The 21,639-nt window shown below is 45.2% G+C and overlaps 2 protein-coding genes across 2 annotated transcripts; one reads left to right on the forward strand and one right to left on the reverse strand.

Moving 5' to 3' along the window:
* Positions 1-528: 528 nt before the first annotated feature.
* On the forward strand, positions 529-1,163 carry PtA15_12A11 (uncharacterized protein; the record flags this gene model as incomplete). The annotated part of the gene is made up of 4 exons (XM_053161697.1): positions 529-647; positions 739-778; positions 869-920; positions 1,015-1,163. The coding sequence occupies 4 exons, from the start codon at positions 529-531 to the stop codon at positions 1,161-1,163; spliced, it is 360 nt and encodes a 119-aa protein (XP_053025581.1).
* A 1,185-nt stretch (positions 1,164-2,348) lies between these two features.
* Positions 2,349-4,344, reverse strand: PtA15_12A12 (uncharacterized protein; the record flags this gene model as incomplete). The annotated part of the gene is made up of 8 exons (XM_053161708.1): positions 2,349-2,495; positions 2,582-2,667; positions 2,735-3,002; positions 3,089-3,331; positions 3,416-3,764; positions 3,837-4,062; positions 4,146-4,202; positions 4,281-4,344. The coding sequence occupies 8 exons, from the start codon at positions 4,342-4,344 to the stop codon at positions 2,349-2,351; spliced, it is 1,440 nt and encodes a 479-aa protein (XP_053025582.1).
* Between the last annotated feature and the right edge of the window lie 17,295 nt (positions 4,345-21,639).

The following is a 21,639-nucleotide window of genomic DNA, read 5'->3' on the forward strand; positions in this document are numbered from 1 at the left end:
CCCTCAATGCAATCCTCACTGAATGATCATTACACCTTGACTCAATGTGCCGGACCATGTCCATGACATCTTGTCATCTCTCTTAGATCTTGTGTCACCTATGTTACCCTCAACACAGCAGGCCGCATCAGCTTGGGAGCCAGTCATGGCAGAATTTTAGCACCGCGGAAAGCTCCTGCTGTTGAGTTACTTGGAGTCAACCTAGCTTAGCGATTCAACCAAGATTGGAGACCCGAGACCAACACATGAGAGCTGACCCGCCGCCGGACTGTATTGTGCAGATTCCGTGGCCTTTATAGGATGTGACCCGCGTGTGCGGGTGACATCCTTCAAGGAGGGAATATCCAGCCGTCGGGTGCACCTCGGGTGCGATGAGTCTCGGGACTTTGCCGGCAGGGCCGTCGGCTGCATTCCCCGATCGAGGCCCCACGGGGGAGGTATCTGCACGGTATGTATGACTGGCCGGTGGCCGGCATGTCTGTCGCCGATGACCACCAGGACAACCACCACTGTTAACCTCATAGCACGATGAGCACCTCGGAGAACAAGCTTAGACAACGGAAGCATGACGATAAAAATCCGGCGCCTTCCGATCAGGATTCCCGAGCCGCAAGTGGGGGACGGACGCTTGTGGGATCGGATTACAAGTTGAGCTACACCTCCAAAAAATCATCACATTTTTTTTCAAACACGAACCTGATATTAGGATTGATGGTGTCTTCTCTTTCTTACTAACAGTCGTCCCATTTTCAAGTTAGGGATCGTCAGCTTGTCGATGGTACTCCTATCATTCTCGATATTTTCAGTTTTCTCCGTTCACAGGTCCCTGTCCTCGAAGAATAATTTTGTTGGTTGATGTTCTTGCCAGGCCATTTTACCGATTGGGACGTATTTTGGAACCCTGGGACACGTCTTTGAAGGTTTGACCGTTTGTCTCGATCAGATTTCTCACCTCCTCTAACGAGAGTTCCATTTGGTCGTTAAATATTTTTTTGTACATGCCACGACCACCAGAATCGAACACGACTGCTGCCGCGATTTCGGCAATCGTGGTCACCAATATCATTCTGATCGGTTACGTCCTCACTGCGCTCTCCGAAAGTGATGATGACCAGAAAGGCACGACGAACAAGAAAGATCTCCAGAATAAGAAAGACTCTTGACCTTCCACGCTTTCTTGCCCGTACGTCCTTATCTTTTCACTTCAGGTCGCAAAAATTGGTCTAAGATCTCAGTGTGTTCTCTTCTTTTCATCTAGCTTTCAAATCCCATATCACCCATTATCAAATGAACAAAATCTTCAATTTCGAACGATGTTATTATGATCATCCCTACCCCTCTATAACGTCGCTCTTCCTTATCTTTACTTTTAAGAAATTACCAAGCGGATCTGTTCCTGTCCATAACTATTGCTGTCCAGTTTTAGCTGATTTCTCTGTTTTACTTTTTCTGTAATGTTTAGCCATAAATTTATAATATTGCGGTACCTATTTGAGATATATATATCAAACAGCAAACAGGGAGCATTACCCAAAAACATGTAAAGTATCCTTTTATATAAACAAAACTTGCTACCAAAATAAAAAGAACAACATGCAGACAATTCCCTTCTAGCCAGTTCGACTCCCGACTGAGACAAGCGCCAATGACTGGAATATATTGAGTCTTAGCAAATGACGATGGCGAGCGGCGTGGATCGACGGCTCAGACAAGATAGATTACACCGAGTCCGTAGAGGCCACTGGCGCTGGGGTGAGAGTTGGAACAGCGGTTGTGAGACTGCTGCCACTGGCTTCTCTGTGGATTGATTCTCGATTTTCATCCTGTTAGATTTCTGATTATGTTAACGGCTCAATTCATATGGTTTTGACAAGTTCGTTATTCTGGTCTGAAGTTTGGCAGTCCAGCTCGGGGCCACCAAAAACATATATAACAAAACTAATGAAGAAATGAAGGCCATGAAATCTATTGCGCTTTTGAAGAAAAATATGCTAAAGATGATGATGATAATATCGGAAATTAAACGACTTCTAAACCGATTGAACAATTCAAATTGATTCTAAACGACATAAACAACACTGCTACATGCTACACGTACATACAACATGAATTTGCTACTGATTGCGATGGATCTACACGATGATGATTGAAGAGGTGCTAAAAAGACAAAAAAAAAGGAAACTGCTGCGTTTTTTAGGAGTGCAAAGTCTAGTGAACGAAAATGAGGCGAAAAAGTCCGTGCGAGAAAACAGAAGATAAAAAGGTTTTGGGAAAGTGAAAGACGACTGAAGAATATTTTTATGCTGGGATGGAGAAAGTGTGTGTGCATGTGGCGAGAGATGGATGAATCATTTTAATTCCTCGCCTTTACCGATCACAAACACTTTGAAGCCGATCTGCTTTAGAGCCTTTTCGTCCAAGATCAATCGACCATCAAAGATCGACGCCGGTTTATCAACAGTCTCGTAGATCTTCTTCCAATCCAAATTCTTGAACTTTGGGGGGATTAGGATGAAGAATGCAAGTAGCGAAGATGAGTATACAACATTCTTCGGCAAGTTTATACGAATCCTCTACTTACTTCATCCCACTCGGTAGCCACAACTATTCCAGACGCGCCAAGACAAGCTTCTTCGGCAGACTTACAAATCGTGATCTGTTTTCGAGCTGAGATGGGGGTGTATTGATTATGAGCTGTCTTACGCGGAGAAGATAGTAGAAGAAAATGTCTTACCTGCTTCATCATCCCCGGGTACTTGAGGATTGACCAAGTCGAGCCAGTATTGATTCTCCTTGACCTTAGGGTCATAGATCGAGATCTGGGCCCCCTCCTCCCTGAACTGCTTGATCAGTGTGATCGAGGCTGAACATCGTGTATCGCCAGTGTCCTTTTTGAACGCAAAGCCAAGAACAGTGATTTTCTTGCCCCGGATAGTGTTGAATAACTCCTTGACGACTTTGGTGGTAAACCGACGTTTTTGAGACTCGTTCATGATAATCACCTGTATGTAGAGGACAAGCACATGCGCGATCAGTTTTTTTTATTAGGTTGTTTATTGATCATATCAGAATATAAAAGGTACGCAACTTGGCGCCAGTAATCAGCCACATCTTGGAGGTGGAGAGACTCGGAGAGATAGACGAGATTTAAGATATCTTTTTGGAAACAACTCCCGCCAAATCCGACGGAGGCTTTCAAAAACTTGTTCCCAATTCGACCGTCCAATCCACAGGCATAAGCCACTTCATCGATATCAGCACCCGTGACTTCACAGATTGCTGAGAGAGAGTTGATCGATGAGATTCTCTGGGCTAGTAACGCATTAGCCGCCTGGGTGAATAAAGCAAGATCACATCAAAATTCACCTCTGTGAAACTAACGAGATAGACAGATAGAGAGAGAGAGAGTGCAGACCAATTTAGTGAGCTCGGAAGACCAAAGTCCAGTGGTCACACACTTCTCTTTGGGCACCCAATTTGCGTAGACATCAACGAGGGCGGCCTGAGCACGTTTACCAGAGGGGGTACCTAAGGAGCCGATCAAGACCCGATCAGGGTTGAGGAGATCTTTGACGGCCGTTCCTTCGGCCAAGAATTCGGGATTCGAGAGGATGTCAAAGGTGATGTTCAGGTTCGGTTTGGAGTTGGATTCGAGGATCTTTCGCATCGATTCCGCCGTCCGGCAGGGCACCGTGGATTTCTCTACGACGATCTTCGAGGTTGCTGCGACTGTTGCGATTCGTCGGGTACAAAGCTCGACATAACTAGATCATCGATGTATCAGTGGATTGATCAATGATCGCTGGGACCCTCGAGCGACAAGTTTGGGGACCTACCTCAGGTCTGCAGCATACCCGGAACCTATTCCAGATTGTTTGGTGGGAGTGTTGACTGAGACAAAGATCAGATCGGCCTCCTTGATAGCTTTGTCGATATCAGTGTCAAAGAACAAGTTCTTCCCACGACATTTGAGGATGATCTCTTCCAATCCGGGTTCAAATATCGGTAAGGAGTCCGAATTCCATTGGTTAATTCGGTCTGGATTGACATCCACGATGGTGACTGCATGATCGAGATGATCAGCTTGAATATCTATGGATGAGGTGGTAATACGATGGATAAGGTGGTAATACCAGTGAGCTTACCTTGGATGTGAGGACATTTGTAGGCGATCACTGAACAGGTCGGTCCCCCGACGTAGCCTATTCAAGGTTGAAGTGTGTCAATCAGTCAAGATATATTCAATCTTTAGAGAGCAAGTCCAGGAAAAGATAACCGACCAGCCCCAATGCAAGCAATCTTCTTGACGGTGATCGGCGTGAGGTCGTTGTTGGCTTGGCTCATGCTGGTGGAGAGGTTGTTGGTGAGTGGTGTTCAGGCTGAGAAAAGTTGTGCCTTGGAAGTGACTGCTCAGCGCCAGGCAGCTTCCTCGCTTCCAACTTCCCACTCTCCCCGCGGCTACACTTCGATGTAACTATGTATCCTTTTTTTTTAAGTGAAATTTGGCCTTTGGCATTGAACACTATGAATCTGAGCAACATCCGTATGAAATAAAAAAACAACATTCAAGTCGAGCACACAAGCATGCACTAAGCTAAGTGAGATAAACTAAAGTCTGCGTACTGAACATGATAAGGAACAGAGGGGAAACAGGGCGGAGGAAGGAGAACAAGAAAAGGGATGCGCAGAAAAGTTGTCAAAGCCGTTTCAGATTGCCAAGAATACCGTCGAGCCTGTCCGCTCTGAACCGGACTTTCAAGATTCGAAGTTGCTTCCGGATGCCCGCTGGTTTTTGACCTTTGGGCAGAAATTCATCAGGTGGAAAACCGTCTCTCTTGCCCCGCGATTGGGGCAGAGGGCAAGTGTTTTTTAAGTGCACAGTGACCTGAGGTTAATTGATTTACCAAAGAGTGGGCTATTGGATAATAAACACCCCATGATCCTGCGGTGGACTTTCCTGCAATTACGTTTGACTTTGAGAATAGGCGTTGAGGGGGACTCCAACGCCTCGTTGGCCAATTGATCCGCCATTTCATCGCCTAATATGTCTCTGTGACCCGGACACCACACAGGGCGCAAAAGAGTGTTTGCTACGCTGCGCTACAGCACTTTTTGAGGCAAAAAAGGCCTTTTAATTCCGCTGAAAGCGCCTTGGCGCAACGTAGCGCAGCGTAGCGGCTGTAGTGTAGCGCTAACGCTAAACAAAAATTGGTGTGTTGTTAGTGCCGCTAGAAATTAGCGCAGCGTAGGGGCGCTGACAGCGCGCTAATGCTATTCAAAAAAGGTCAGCGCTTTTTGCCGCTACGCTGAATGTTAGGGCTAAAATAGCATAGTTTGGCGCAGCGGCCCACTGTTACTGGAAGGTCCGCAATTGCAGAATCAATTTGGGTGAACACCCATTCACTGCAAAAATAACTTGGTCAACTGCTTGCAGTTGACATGCAGGATACTCAAGCCAAGCTGCCATTGTAACTCCACATGAATGCAGAAGTGCCTTTGTTGGCACAGTCACTGTGCAAGGTGCACAGTGACTGTGCATTGAAGCTTGGGTTGAGTCAAACCTTGAGTAAGGCTGGTGTAACACCACAAGCTTCCTCAGAGTTGCCGCATGTCAACTGCTCACAGTTGACACAGTTTTTTTTGCAGTGATTGCCCTGTATAAGGATGTGACCCTGACAATAAGGATCACGTCACGTCATCACTGGCGCAGCACGGGTATCGGCCTCCAAACTCGGTGAAGAGAGAGAGGAGCTGGTACCCGGCTCTGCCGGGAGTAGACTATGTACCAGTGTAGCACCGCAGTAACTAGGTCTAAGGTAATGAGAGATAGAGTTACACACGCATACAACGATGTGATAAGTTAAGTTTGAACTCTTGGCTACTGCACACTCCAACACCTGGCTTTGGGGTCTTTGGGTCTCCAGTTCTTAAGATAACTCCTTGGTTGTCCACAAAGATCAAAAGATGATGGTGCTGCAATTCCACAAGTATCTCTTTGGCCAGCCCCAGAGCAGCCAGGTCCCCCACCACTTCACATTCATGATTCGATATTATCGCCAACCCTCCAAAGGAATAAGCACTGAAACTGTTTGATGCCGGGCAAATGGCTGCTTCTGCACCTCCTTTCTCAGGATGGAAGGATCCGTCACTGAGAACTAATAGTGCCCGCGGGTCTGAAGAGTATAATGAAATGATGGAATTAGCTGCGTGTACTGCTGACTCTTTTGTCAGCCCCAAATTTCTGTACTCCAATTCCCTCAAAGGGCATGGTTTGGATTCAAAGGGGAGGTGAATCTGCTCTGGGTTCATCTCCATGGCTTGATCCACAAAGCAAGCCAATAGCCCAATACGCACCGAGTCCGCAAACCGGGAGGAGGAATTGGCCCTGCTAGATAGAATAAACAATTGCACCAGATTACTTGTCTTCCTGTAGAAAAAGGAAAAGCTTGACCTGATGGCCTCACCAAAGAATGGTTGAGCCGCCAACCTGGCCTGAATGAACGCATTTGGCGTAGTTTTAAACACCCCTAGGGTGAAGATCCCCACCAGACAATTGATTTTGTTGGCCAGGGCTTCAATCTTCCCCTTGTTTGTCAATGTTGCCCACAAGGCTGCATTGTAGGTTAATCTAGGAACCAAAACACACTCAATCAATCTCAAATGATCTATTTCCTTTGTACCCCACCAAGAATTCCCAAAAATCCTTAGCTGGTTGATTGTCTTGTGTGACTTCTCCTCCAAGAACCTGAAGTTCTTGTTAAAGAGAAGCTTCTGATCCAGCCAAACACCCAACCACTTGACTTATGTCATTGGCATTGGTCCTTGGCCTGGTCAAAGATCGCCCTGCTGGAATCACCCCAACGGAGAGAGTGTTGATCTTCCTCTGCCAGGAGTACCCTGGCCAACTCAGCCAAGTCTGCCGCAACCAGGTGAACAACAATGTCTACATAACCTACGGATACCGTATCTAAAGACACGGAGAGAACCTTGTTCAGCAATGAGTTGTTGTAAATGATATACAAGATTACAAAAAGTGGAGATCCTTTTTCCAGTATTTTCAAAGGAGTGTTGATAAGCAGTTTAACCTCTTGCTAAGGAGTTTGAGTTCATCTTTGTTGTTGAAATTGAGGCTGAACCATAGGTTCTTGATTATTCTTTGTGTACCGTGTTGTTGTTTCTTGTGAATCATTTTGTTCTGTTTGAGTTTCATCTGAGTTGGGTGAGTCTTCTTCAGCCGGTTATCTGAATTGATTATCTGATCTTGTTTTGCTTTCTTTCTTTGTTTGATTGAACATTGTAGTTTTTGTATTTCTAAGAGTTCTTGCAAATATTCTTTTCATTGAAGTGGTTCTTGGATTGATTGTATCTTCAAAATCTGGTACACCAAACGCTATATTCATGTTGATTTTTTTTGATCTTGTAATTTCATATTATGATGATTGTTTGTTAACTGTTACTGTGCTCTGAAAAAGAAACAATAATATCTGGTCTCTGGTCTCTTTATCCAGGTCAGATTTGGGTGTTCTTTTAATATTTCAAAATAACTTTACCGTGCTGGGAAACTTCTTCTAAAAGTATCTGCTTATCCAAATTCTTCAGGTCTTACTCTTGCCCTTCTTGAGGTCTTATAAGCAGCTGCTTCCTTTGAATGATTTTGGAGTTCTCTTCTAACAGGTTCCTAGCTATCCAGATTCTTCAGGTCTTACTCTTGCCCTTGTTAAGGTTTTATAACTGGCTTATTTCTTTGAGAGTCTCTTTTCAGATCTGGTGGTTATATATTTCTTTGCAGAGGTTTGTAATTGGTTCCTTGGATGGTTCCTAATTAATTGGCTAGTTGTCCAACAGAATAACTGAATATTCCATTAAGTGTTATAGATTTGTTGACAAATTTGATTCCTTTTGCCACTCAAAGTTGAGATCTGTAGACAATGGTTTCTGGTTTTCTTGGTTGAAATCAATTATAGATTGTTGATTGAACAAGATTATCCTATCAAGTTGGGTACTCCCTTGTAAGACTCAAAAGTGATTGTGAAATCTGTTTCACTGCAAGAAAAAATCTAGAAACTGCTTGCAGTTGAGATGCAAGAGCTCAAGGCAAGCTGTGCCTCATGCAAGAATCAAGCACTGGTTCATTACATGCAAATTGCATAATTTATGCAAGAGTGAGTCTAAGCTCCAAAAAACTGAGTACAGGCTCCAAAATACTGAGTTGATACCTGTGCAAATTCCCCTTTCATGTGCACATACACCACAGGCTGTTGCACATGCATTTGGACATGTCTGCGGATGTCCAGCTCCGGCGCTGCAGGGAACGTCTGCCGGATGCCAATTGTAATGCTCAATGGCAAACATTTCCCCTGTATGCATCCGCTGGATGGTGAGCAAACATCAGCCGGATGTCAGCCACAATGCCCTTTTGTTCAAAATTTCAGGCCAGCAGAGCTGGCCTGATCTATTGTGGGGGTTTGACTACGGCTTGCTGGGCGGGGCGGTGTAAGACTCAAAAGTGGTTGTGAAACCCTTTTGCTGAATGGAGAAGGGGATGATGGAGGTGCAAACTCTGCCCTTCTATGCTATCAGTCAACAAGACCCACCAAGCTATGCTTGGCAAGTTTTAATCAAGTGATAGGGTAGGTTGGCTCAAGATGAGTTGTTAGATTGACAAGGTATAGAGCTGAAGATTTATGTATAAAGGTTGGTTATAATTGGTAAGGGTGACTGTTGTGGTGACTGTGATTGGCGAGTGATTAACTGGGCCCCAACAACTGGGGAGGAGAGAGCTCCTTATATAGACAAAAGTGGAGCCCCAGAGGGCTTGTGGGTTAGGGCTTTGACTAATCTAGACAACAGTGTGAGGGATTTTAGCTGGTGGGAGTAGATACAAATGATGTCATAATATGTCAAGGGTACATAAATAATGGAAGAATGCAGTAGGGCCGCATGAAGGCTGCGTAAAGCAATAGTAGACTGCATGAGTTGATAGGTGGATGCAGGGGGTGCATAAATGAAGTCTGAGGCTGCAGAGTCAGTGTGTGATTGTTGAAATGTTGTAATCCTCAGTGGTCAAAAACAACACATCAGGCATGGACTTGGTAGCCTAGTTGGTAAAGGCAGCACTTCTAGTATAGTGTCTTAGCTTCAAGCTAAGGTTGCTGGTTCAAATCCTGCCCAAGTCAATCATTTTCTGCTAAGCGTCTGCAAAATGCATTGTTAGTTTTAACAGTGATGACATTATAATATGGAAATAGAAGAGTACTTGATAATATTTAATGACTGTAGTCTGATGGGAAGATGTATGTTTGTATCCTGTGATGTGTATAAGCATAATGCTGTGATCCTTGACTTGAGGCTTGTGACAGGTTGGTGACTGGGTATGTTGAACGTGTGATGGGTGTCCAGTGTCCAAAGAAGTGTAGGTTCCAATCCAGTGGGGTTCAGGTGATGCTTCCAGTGGTGACTAGGGGTAAAATTGGCCTTAGAATCCATTTCTGATGTCTGTTTGATGGTATCTTGAGGGGTATTGTGATTAAATATATGTATGAGAGAAAACTTTTTATTTTTCCACTTTTCCGTCTACCACAGCGGTCACAAAGTCTCCCTGCCAAGAAGATGGGGTGGGGGGGGGGGGGGGGGGGGAGGAACAAGCGGACTTTGAATTGAATGCAGGAGAGGGTGAAGGTTGATCAGCTGTGACTAGGGCAGTTGCTACCAGCTACAACATGCCAGCTATGCTATCAGGCCCCCGCACACCAACCACAAACCACTGGAAAATTGTTTCCAGACATCCATTGGACACTCTGGCTGGAGTGTCCAATGGAAAACAGTTTTGGTGTCCACCGGACATTCTCAACCAAGTGTCCGGTTGACAGCTTTGTCTGATGTCCACCGGACACTCTAGCCAGAGTGTCTGATGGATATTGAGTTTTTGGACTGTCAAGATGTCCATTGGACGCTCTCAATTTGAGAGTGTCCAATGGACGGCAGCAATTTTTGATGTCCACCCAATGGTTTGAAGGGCCAAGCATCACTTGTCCAGAAGCGTCCAATTGATGCTCATTGCACCTTGCGTTTGCTGGATGCTCCCTGGATATCCTCTGGACATTTCTCAGTCAGAAACGTCTGCGGGATGCAGGGGATTTCCAGGAATGCGCCCCGTGGTGTACCCCTTTCATGTGCACATTTAGGTATCCCTTTCATGTGTACTGTCAGCCTTAGAGTCAACACAGCTGACCTAAAGTCTGCCTTTTCTACATCTCAAATTATTTGAGCACAATAACTCCAAACAAGGCCCAAGTTCCTCCAATTGGGTCCCGCGACTCAATGAATTAGGTTTAATCTGCCAAGTGTGTAAAATATTGGGTCCTGCGACTCAATGAATTACAATTGGGTCCCGCAACTCAATGAGAGTTATGGCGCGCATGCGCAGTTGTGATGTGGCAGCACTACCAGGCGCGCCAACCATTTGTGCATGTGTAATTATGTAAGCAAACTGAAAATTTCGAAAGTCAGGATCTCCCTTTCCTGAGAAGGATCTACAGACTTCAGACACCCAGAACCACACCGGCAGATAGCCCAGGATCACCACCAAAGAGGATACCACGCTCCCTGTATATAGAGATGGCTCTGTCACACCCGGGTACCAGCGGCCTGTTTTGACTAGATCCTGAAATCCGCGCCCGCATCTGCACTCGTTGGCAGGTACCCGCTCGGATACCCGCGGATACCCGCCCCTTGAAACTCATCTCGGCGACCGGAAGGGACCCCTTTTGGTCAAAGAGGACCTTGGCGACCAGAAGGAAGCCGTTCTGGTTGCAATAAGACCTCTGCAACCAGGCACCAGGGGAGATATGTTCCCACTCCCCAGGGAGTGCCTCACCGTAACTTTTTTCCATAACTGTGCTGGAGGCCTTTGGTAAAGCAATATTGAATAGGTATGAACAAGACTGGAAGTCAGCGTGGAAATCAGTTGGAAATCATCCTGAAATAAACCATAACTTGCCAAAAAATCATCCAGAACTCATCTATAATTCATCCAGAACTCATCCAGAATATAGTCCTTTCTTGGCTCCATGACCAGTGTGTCCTTTCCATGGAGATGTGAAAGGCCCAGCCTGTGATTTTTTCCCCCTCATGTACTCGCGTACATCAGGGGGACAATTGGTGTCTCAAAACAAATTTTTTACTTTTCATGTGGCTGTGAAAGGCCCATCCTGTGATATTTCCACCTCAATGTACGCGCGTACATCAGGGTTACTATTGGCGAAGTGCAAAAAGGTTAACCTGCTTGTGCACATGTGAATTTTGAAAAGCAAAAAAATACAAAATTCACTAGATCATTTTTGTGAGGAGGACAGGATATATGGCCAAAGTGAATTGGCACCGCAATCCAACCTTGACTTAACTCAGACTTTCACCCTATTAAAACAGTTTTTTTGTCATTTTTATCAGCCAAATTCAAATTAATTCCCGCATTTCCAAGAAAATGGGTTTCAATTTCAATGACTGCAACATTACCACATTCCAAAAATCTAAACCCAATAATACCAAGTCAACTTTTAGTTTAATTTTGTACATCAGGGCATATAATGTGAATTACAAGAAACCCATTTTTTTGGAGGAATTACTTTTGAGAATGGGAATTTTGCTTTGCTATCCTTAAAAATCAGTGAACAGGAGCAATTGATGAGTTGGACTTTGGTGAAATATCATTTCATCATATTTCTTCCTACAGTTGTACATAGAATAAAAAAGAATTCTACACAACATTGTGTTGACTTCCAAATCAATTGTGGCTGACTTTTCACTAACTTCTCCATCCAATTTACTATTTTGAGGATGAGTTACTAATCCACATCAGGCTCACATCCGACCAAAATTCACATAAAATTCAGCTGATCTGGCACTCCCTGGGGAGTGGGAAAATATCTCCCCTGGTGAGGAGGTTTCCTTCTGGTCGCCGAGGTAACTTTGACTACCAGGAGGTTTCCTTCTGGTCGCCAAGGTAACTTCAGCAACCAGGAGGTTGTCTTCTCGACCTCTGGTCGCCAAGGTTACAAGAGGTTGCCTTCTGGTCGGCGAGGTAACCTCTGCGACCAGGAGGTTACCTGCTGGTTGTGCGCTGAGGTTATTTAAACTCTGCGACCAGGACCATTTCCTCTTGGCCGCCAAGGTTTTAGAACCTTTGTGACCAAGATAGTATCCTGCTGGTCGCCAAGGTTTTGTAACCTCTGCGACCGGGAGGATTGTTTCCTTCTGGTCGCCAAGATACAGCCCCGGTGACCGGAAGGAATCCCTCCTGGTCGATGAGGTTGTGTGTCCTCGGCGACCAGGTGGGTTTTTCGGGCTGCCAAGGCTGTAAAAACCTTGGCAACCAGAAGGGATCAGGCCTTCTGGTTGAAGCGGTGGGCGGGTGCAGGCGGGTGTGTGTTGAATTATCCGGGTACCTGCGCACTTTTTCCCGGAATCTCAGACATCCCCACCCGCACCCGCTGGCAGGTACCCGCCAGCAGATAGCAGGTACCCGCAACGGGTTCGCCAGGGCCATCTCTACCAGTATACCTACTGTCACAGGTGCCTAGGATATTGACAGTAAGTATCACTCTTTCACTGAACCTTGTTTATCTCAGAGGTACAACTCTGTGTCTGCTTGATTGCTCTTCTTTTTGCTGTCCTTTGCCCCATATTTGATCACAGGTCTGCACCTGTCTTATCTTCATCAATCAAAGGATTCTGCTGCATTAAATCCTTCTTTTTCTGTGGTTTTTGTAAGAAACAAACCACATAGGTTTTGCTTTAAAGAAACTTGACTATCCAGAAGGAAGCTAAAAAATTGTGGCTGGATTAAACTTGTCTAATCCAGGAGCCCTCCACGTTTCTTTGGTGAGAGGAGGCTGTTGCACTCTCTAGCACAGCTTGGCAGCACTCCCTCAAGGAGGTATTCTTGCCAGTGGAATTTAGTACCCACCAGAATAACCTTGAATATCTGCTTATCTTGAATCTGCTCAGTTCCTCTCTCTCTTTCTCTCTCTCTATTATTTTTGTATTTTCTTTATCCAAAGAAATCCAAATATTGCCCCCCTTTTTTTCTTGTGTCCTGCTGTCACTATAGAGACTCAGGCTCACATGTACATACCCCTGTTATGCTATTCTGTATGTATTCAATTGCAGATGGAGTGTTTACTAAAAGCAAATAAAAGGTTGCTCAGGGGTATGCTCATTTGCAAGGTTGAAAATTTTCCTCAGCCTACTGCATGAGCACTACAGCATCTTCAGCATTGAGATCGTGAACAAGGTACACACTCAAGGTGAACCAGCATGGAATTTGAGTGCTTGACTACAGCTTGAGCTGAGGCTTGATTCAAGCTTGCTGCATCTCAACTGCAAGCAGTTTCTAGAGTTTTCCTTTCAGTGTGATCTCCTTAAAACGTTGGACCTATTGGAGCTTACTTTGAATAGCTTGAATGATGCAATGAAAAAAGTGCCATCATTCCATATTGAGCTGCACATGTTTCTTCCAACTTGCAACTCTAAAAAAACTTATAAGGACATTTGGACCAGTCAAATCGCCCGTGTCATGAAGCAATACATTGCAGCTCCTGATGATCAATCCCACGTGATACGTCTAGATCCCTCCCTGTGGAGAAAATATCTGCAACTCCCCCTGAAGTAAAGATGGTTAAACTTATGGAGGCGCCAGAGAACAGCGCCGAGGGGATGGGTCAAGTCCTTGATAGCATTGTAAATCAAACTGGTCTTGAGTTGGTCAATTACAGCTCATGGATGGAGATTTAGCAACATGCCACAACTTCAACTGCCTCCAGTTTCTCTGCACTCCAAGTAAGCACAACCTTGACAACATTTCTTTCCAACTTGGCGCCTCCCACTCATTATGGAATATTTCTAACAGTATATTCAAGACTCACTTTGGTGACAATCAGAATTCATTGGATACGGGGGCTTTTGGATGCCCTTGGGGTCCCAGCCTCAAAAGCGTCACCAAAAAAGGATTTATCACTTTTGATCAAACATATGGAGCAGGTGCATGAAGCAAAAATATTTTATGGGTTGAAGTAAGTCCCCAATACTGTAATCTGAGGATAGGTTCAGACTAATTGATGAAACTTTCTTGCTTGTGATCAGAAAATCATGAACGCGCAAGTGGACTGAATTGATGAGTTTAGTGAATCAAATCCACATCCAACAATGAAAACTGCTTGATGGAACGCTATCATTGAAGAATTCTACACTCAATATTGCACCTGTGAGGCCCAAAACAAAGCAGCCAAATTGAAATCACCCAAACTCCACAATCTACTCATACAACTACAAGAGTTCTCCACTGTTGTCAAGGAAAATCAAGCAATGAAGGCAGGCAATATTGGTTGCCTCCTGATAATCTGGAAGACTTGGAGTTTGATGTACCAATCTCTAAAAGGACTTCAGAACTACTCCTCTTATTGGCCTCAGTTGGTGTTGATGATGACACATTTTCCCACAAAACTTTTACACCACTCACTCCTTTTCTCGCCCAGCAGGCACGAAAATCACTTTTTCTTCTACTTAGAAATACAAAACTGCTTATTTAAATTCTTGTTTAACCAAACGGGAATTGGAACTGAAATTGATTGATTGAAAGACTTATACTCATTGAATGTTCATCTTGTAAGTGCTAGTCTTGATTGATATAAATCTCTTACTGATCTTTTTGGTGTTCCAGCTCTGTAATATGATGCACTCTATTTGCCAGGACACTGGTGCCTCTGTTTTTACATAATCACACAAAAACATCATGACCGCAAAGTCACTGAATGTCTTCATGCAGATGGCCAATAACTATGATATATTTGATGGTAACAATGGAAATCAAAAAAAGGAAACAATGAAAGCGACAGGGAAAGTGAAACCAATGAACAGGGACGATGAAACAGACAAGGATGAGGGAAGTGATATTTCTAACAAATTGAAGCTTGTTGATAATTCATTTATTTTGTGGTTTAAAAAGCTTTAAAAAGAAATTACAACTGACCCCAGATTGGATTGATTCAAGCCAAACATGCCTTTCAACATTGATTTGCCTGACAATGGTGATGATGAGGTGCCCAAACCGGCTGAAGAATTTCCTTGTTATGATATCTGATTGCTTTCCCACTGGCACCAACCACTAAATTAATCCGTAATCTATCATCACTTCAAACATGATTTGTGCCTGTGCTGCCAGTCTTGTTGCCTTTTTCTGTTTCTCAACTCTCTGAAACTACAACCTTTCTTCTTTAATACGTTTTCCTGCAGCATCCAATTCCTGTTCCTGTTTTAAAACCTTGGGAGATATTGCATTCTTACGTGGCCTCTTGCCATTGGGTGTTTGTTGGTAGCTCAGGTTGCGCGCGTCCTATGTTAATTGATCTAGATTTGTCTTTCGCTAGATGATCTGTGGTTGTGTTGCTACGAGTACGCTTTGCTGGCGTGGGAAATTCTATCTGTTGTGTATTGTTGCGTCTAGATTCCTCTTTGAGTAAAGTTTCAGTTTGCATGTTTTCTGGTCCTTTGACCCCATTTGCAGTGCCATGCCACAAGGGACCAGATTTGAATTTCTCAATAGTTTCCATTAAGCGCGCCAACTGGCCTGCAATTGCCTTGCCTTTGATGATCTGTCAAAGGTCACTTTCCAAATGAATCTGTCTAAAATGAGTAATAATAGCTTTCACCTCATTGTCTCCAAAAAAATCTTTTGGGACCATGCTCTGTGGATTGAGTTTTTCTCAAAAAAACATTTCAAAATCTTTATGCAATATTGCTTTCAGAGGCTGTAGTCTCAAGCAATCATGTTTGTTGGTTTTTGGGCCGGTTTGATGTGTGGTGTATTTTTGCTTTATCAGTAAAGTAGGCACTGCCTTCAACCCAACTTGATTCAAAACGTAAGCCGTAAAGTTTTCCTTGTTCAACTTTTTCAAATTTTGTATTAAGGCGGCGCTAGCATCCTTCATGCAATTTGAGCACATACACGGGTCAAACTCATTCAGCTGTTCGCGCAACAATTCAGCCTTGTATAATGGATCATTAAATTCTAGTGGGATGTAACTATTCCTAAAAACAACCCCAGACTCTATCATCAGCATAACCACTCCCCTTAAGACGCGTAAGAAAACCAAACCTACAAATTATCCAGAGACATAAAGGTGTAATTGTAAGAGCATCCATCCGGTCTTCATCCGACTGCATCTGACCAGGTGTGAAGTTGGCAACGCTATTCTTCCCCTTTGGGCCGTTTTATGGGCGGTTTTACTCGACAGAGAGAATGGCCAGGCCAGGGCGACCATCACATCCGCATCTTCCAACCATCTGGCAGATTAGGGAGAGATCCCCGCGGCCGATGTGCACAATCTGGCGCACAATTTTAGGGCCAGGGTGCACGAGATTATTGGGACCTTCCCTTCTACAAAATCAGCAATGATATCTTGTTTATCTAAATCGCCAGTGCAGGCATGGTAACGACAGGCAACAGAATTTCGAGGGTCCAAGTGATTCTTTGGCGTCTCTCAAGCTAGATCTAACACTTCAAGCACTTTGAGGGTTTGATGCCGTGTGCCTGTACAGATCAGAGAAGGAACTATTTGGTCTTCGGATGTCTCTTCTTTTGAGCCATAAACTTTCAGGATATCCTTGCATGACTGGATAGAGGCATTCATTGGCAACCACATAATCCTAATTTCAGGTTGAGTTAGCTCACCGCGCAGGATGTTGATGTGCGTATCAAGTAACTTAAGATTTTTCTTGATTGCTGTGATAGCTGCTGGTCTTCAAGTCGCCGAAATTAAGAGGAGTGGCGCATTGTTTTTTTGTTAACAATTGATCGCCAAGGCTTCTGTAAAATGGTTGAAAGGCCGCAAAATCCTGGTGTTGCACAATAGTCTTAAGTTTCTTCTGTCTGCTCTCAACCAAGCCTCATGCATATACCATGTGTGCTTCATCCACAACAACTAAGGCCAGCTTGGTTTGGAATTTGGGCAAGAAATAGATTTTGGTGAATGTGGTGAATGTTTGGTTGTCCAAAAGTATCTCAGGGGAGAGGTAGACAAAATTATAGGCGCCATCCCAAATGTCAAGACATGCCTTGTTTGTGAAGTTCAGTTTTGTCAGGTTGATAGCCGTGTACCCAGACACCACTTTCTTGGCCACTTGGTTGTTGCCAAGTGCATCAAGGGGATTCAAAAATACAACCACAACTGTAGTATTCCCATGTCAATCTTTAGGGAGCATGTTCAGGTACATTTCAGATATTCAGGATTTTCCAAAGCCAGTTGCAGCCAGGAGGAAGGTGTTTCTGCCTTGGAGGAGATTTGTAATGGTGTCAACCTGAAGTGGTTTTGCTTGCTGGTTGTATCTTTCTAATGCTTTTGCCTTGATCTTTTCTTTGAGATTGTCATTGCTAGTGTCCTTTATTCCAGAACTAACTTGAATTCCTGTCATTTTTTCTGAGGTTGAAAAGTGTCCTATGTAGTCGGATAATTATTTGAGAGACCAAAAAGTCCAATAGCGCCTGGACTCCATCCTCTTGTCCCAGCTCACTAGACATTTACATACAAATGTGCGTACACAACCTGGAGGGAACAAATATATTTGGTAGAAGAAGAAAATCCATGTGACCAAATGCAGATACACTTGCAAAGCTAAGAGCATCCACATCAGTTGTGTTAAAGCCCGCGCTAAGCCAAATTTAACATCAGAAACACCACACTGGTGTTGTTAAATCCCCCGGCATCGTTAAAAAACTTGGCTTTTGTTGACAAAGTTCAGCAAATATAGCAAGGGTTATCAACAATGCTATAGCTGCGCATCCCTCCTGCAGCCAGCTCTGCATTGCTCCAACTTCGCCCCAAGAAGTACATACAGCCTCTTGATGACCGGTCAGGCCGCCAGTCATCAAGAGGACTCGACGCTACATAGTCAAGCCTCTCAATGCCTGGTACAAACCAATCATTGAGTGGACTCAATCCTATTGATAACTGGTATAAACCAATCATTGAGTGGACTCAATCCTCTTGATAACTGGTATAAACCAATCATTGAGTGGACTCAATCCTCTTGATGACTGGTATAAAACAATCATTGAGAGGACTCAAGCTGTTTGATTACCAGTCTGACCAGCTGGTCATCAAGAGGACATACAACCTCTCGATGACCGGACAGACTGGTCATTGAGAGGACTCAATGATACATAGTTAAGCCTCTTGATGACTGGTATAAACCAATCATTGAGAGGACTCAAGCTGTCCAATGACTGGTCTGACCAGTCATCAAGAAGACATACAACCTCTTGATGAACAGTCTAACCAGTCATTGAGAGGACATATAGCCTCTCAATGACCAGTCAGTCCATTCATTGAGAGGACATAAAACCTCTCAATGACCATTCCAACCGGTCATTGAGAGGAATTGACACTACTCGAGCCTCTCGATGGCCGGTACAAATGATCATTGAGAGGGATCCACCCTTGTGATTAGAGATGGTCACTTTTCATCCGGGTACCCGCGTGTGTTTGGATACCCGCAGCGTTTTTAACCCATATCTCAACATCTGCATCCAACAGCGGGTACCCGCTCTCTGGGGCAGATACCCGCCCCTCAAAATGTGCTTACCGGTTGACTGCTGCATATGTCAGTCAACCGGGAGGCACTTCTCCTGGCCAACTGCTCTATATGGCTGTCAACCGGGAGGGACTTCTCTTGGTTGACTGCTGCATAATGCCGTCGTCCAGGAGGGAGCCTCCCGGTCGACTGCTTGATATGGCTGTTGACCGGGAGGGACTCCTCCCGGTTGACTGCTCAATATGACTGTTGACCGGGAGGGACTCCTCCCGGCTGGCTGCTCAATATGACTGTTGACCAGGAGGGATTCCTCCCAGTCAACTGCTCAATATGACTGTCAACCGGGAGGGATTCCTCCCGGTATGGACTCCTGTCGGGTCTGAGCCGTGGCAGTCGGTTGAGGGGATAGTGCTGAGTGCTGCCCTCGTTGGTGGTCCTGCGAGAAGTATCGGATACGGGTCGAAAGATGTGATAGCGGTTGCGGGGGGGATTTGTTGAGAAGGAACGAGGGAATGGAATACCCTCGGCGGTTTGGTAGGATGGAAAAAGCTCAGAACAGAAGGGACTCGGAGGAAAGCCGGCGAGGTCGTCGGAAACTTGGATAGTGCTCTAAAGAAATGAACTCAGGAAGCTCGGGTACTCAAACTCAGAAGTAGATGCGGGGATGGATCGACACGATCCCGGGATCAATAAGCTCAGAAAACGTGATGATATCTTGTTCCTTGTGGGGGAGACCAGAATACCATGCGGATCCTTCCTCCAAGTTTGGCTGAACTTGGACTCAGGCCGCAACATGCCGCGCGACGAGCCCTCGTGCCCGCCGCGTCCGTACAACTAAGATGAGCAGAGGAGAAAGAACAACCAAGGAGACAACCAACAACCAAGGCCAAGAGAAAACAAACAAAACAAACCAACCCTCCTCCAACTCAACCTCTCCAACGCGCGCAAGGAAGAAAACAGAAAAAAAAAAGAAAGACATATGTAAAAGAAAGGAAAATAGAGGAGTCAAAACAAAAGAAAAGGAAGAAAGAAAGAGAAAGGAAAAGGGGAAGAAAGGAGGAAAAGAGGAAGGAAAGAGAGCAGGAGCCTAAAACAAAATCTTGAGGGTGTTGCGCGCCGTGCCGTCAGGTGGTGGGGGTCTTGATGATCTTGAGGCCTTTATCCCGGTGTCTTGATCCTGTGTACGCGCCAGAACACCACACCAGTTGACTGGTGTGTATAGTTGTTGACCGGGAGGGATTCCTCCCGGTCAACTGGTATGTCTAGCTGTCAATCGTTGACTGGGAGGGACTCCTCCCGGTTGACTGCTGGATTTGGGGAAGGACTGGTCGACTGCTCAATATGACTGTTGACCGGGAGGGATTAGGGATTCCTCCCGGTTGACTGGTGTGTATAGTCGTTGACCGGGAGGGATTCCTCCCGGTCAACTGGTATGTCTAGTTGTCAATTGGGAGGGATTCCTCCCGGTTGACTGGTGTGTATAGTTATGTCTAGTTGTCAACCGGGAGAGATTTCTCCCGGTCGACTGCTCAATACATATGCCTGTTGACTGGGAAGGACTCATCCCGGTCAACTATTGTATGTTGCTGTTGACCGGGAGGGACTCCCCCCAATCAACAGCAACATAGAACAGCTTCATGGCTGCTGACCGCCGCAGCTCCCATACCCTAGGCAGAGCGGATACCCGCCGGAATACATGGGTACCCGCTGTATTTTGCCGGAATCTCAGACATCCGCATCCGCTGGCGGGTATCCGCCCACTCTGGCGGATACCCGCCAACGGATAGCGGATACCCGCAGTGGGTTTGAAGTGACCATCTCTACTTGTGATGAGTGTTTTGTACTGGTTTTTACCAGCCATCCAGTGTGATTCCCCTTGATGACCAGTTTGTACCGGTCATCGAGTAGACTCAAGCTGGCTGATTGATGACCAGTTTGTACCGGTCATCAAGGGTACATATGTACCGGTCATCAAGGGTACATATGTACCGGTCATCAAGAGTACATACAAACCTCAATGACCGGTGGTGGGTGTTGATAGCGCAGTCAGGTGAGTTTACCTTGACCAGTGTGGAGTGCCCTCCGCGTCGCAAAATTTGGCTCTTAGCAAGTGGTAATTTAGCTTAGCTTTTAGCTGAACCAATGTGGATGCCCTAATGCATGGTTTGTATTTGTTTTGCTGCCTCAACCAAGATTTCTGGACACTTTTCTCACTAGAGATCACTGGTTTTGGATTAAGAAGCCTTTTAATTTGCGCAGAGATCAAGGCTACAAAACTGTCTATTCAGTTTTCTTGCTATGTCTTTTATACATTGGGGGGAATTTTTATGTTTTTTTTTGCACAGTTTCTGCTCCTGCTGAATTTGAGGGATAGCCAGTGAGAGCATCCACATCCGTCGCTAGCCTGGGCTAAATTAGCTCGGATTACAATTGGAATAGGCTATTCCAATTGGCCATCCGCATAGGTGGGGATTAGTGGGTCCGAGCTGTCAGAGGTTATGTGTTTAGGTGCCTATGTTATGTGTTTGGCACCTAAACACACAAAGTTCTTGCTGAAAAGCATGATGAATATTCAATATGATATTAGTCCCAGGATTAGTGGGGTCTAAATTTAGACCCCACTACATAGCTCCAAACGGAGCTCCGGGTCAAGTTGATCCCCGGCTGATCCAACCCGATGCGGGTGCGGGGTTGAAGGGTTAGGGTTAGGAGCCCTAATCCGGGCTAACTTAGCGTCCGGTGCGGATGGTCTAAGCCTCTCCTCCCGAGAGCGCTCCGCGCGGGTCCCCCGGACCTCCGTTCGAGCGGCTTTGTTAAGCTAGGGTGCAACCCGAGTGGTGTATGAAGTGTAATCTACGTCGTCTCAACCCTTTGGCATCACAAATCGATGTTCATGTTGATATCTGGCCGGATCATCCTGATTGTCTCGGATGTAGGAGTGTACAAAAATCATGGCATTGCATACTTAAAAGATTATTATCACTCCAGAAGAAGCGGCATGGGCGATAAATTTCAGATGTGATGCTTTGCAGGGTAGAGATAGTACAACCAATT

Source organism: Puccinia triticina, chromosome 12A, assembly GCF_026914185.1.
Source record: "Puccinia triticina chromosome 12A, complete sequence".
NCBI lineage: Eukaryota > Fungi > Basidiomycota > Pucciniomycetes > Pucciniales > Pucciniaceae > Puccinia > Puccinia triticina.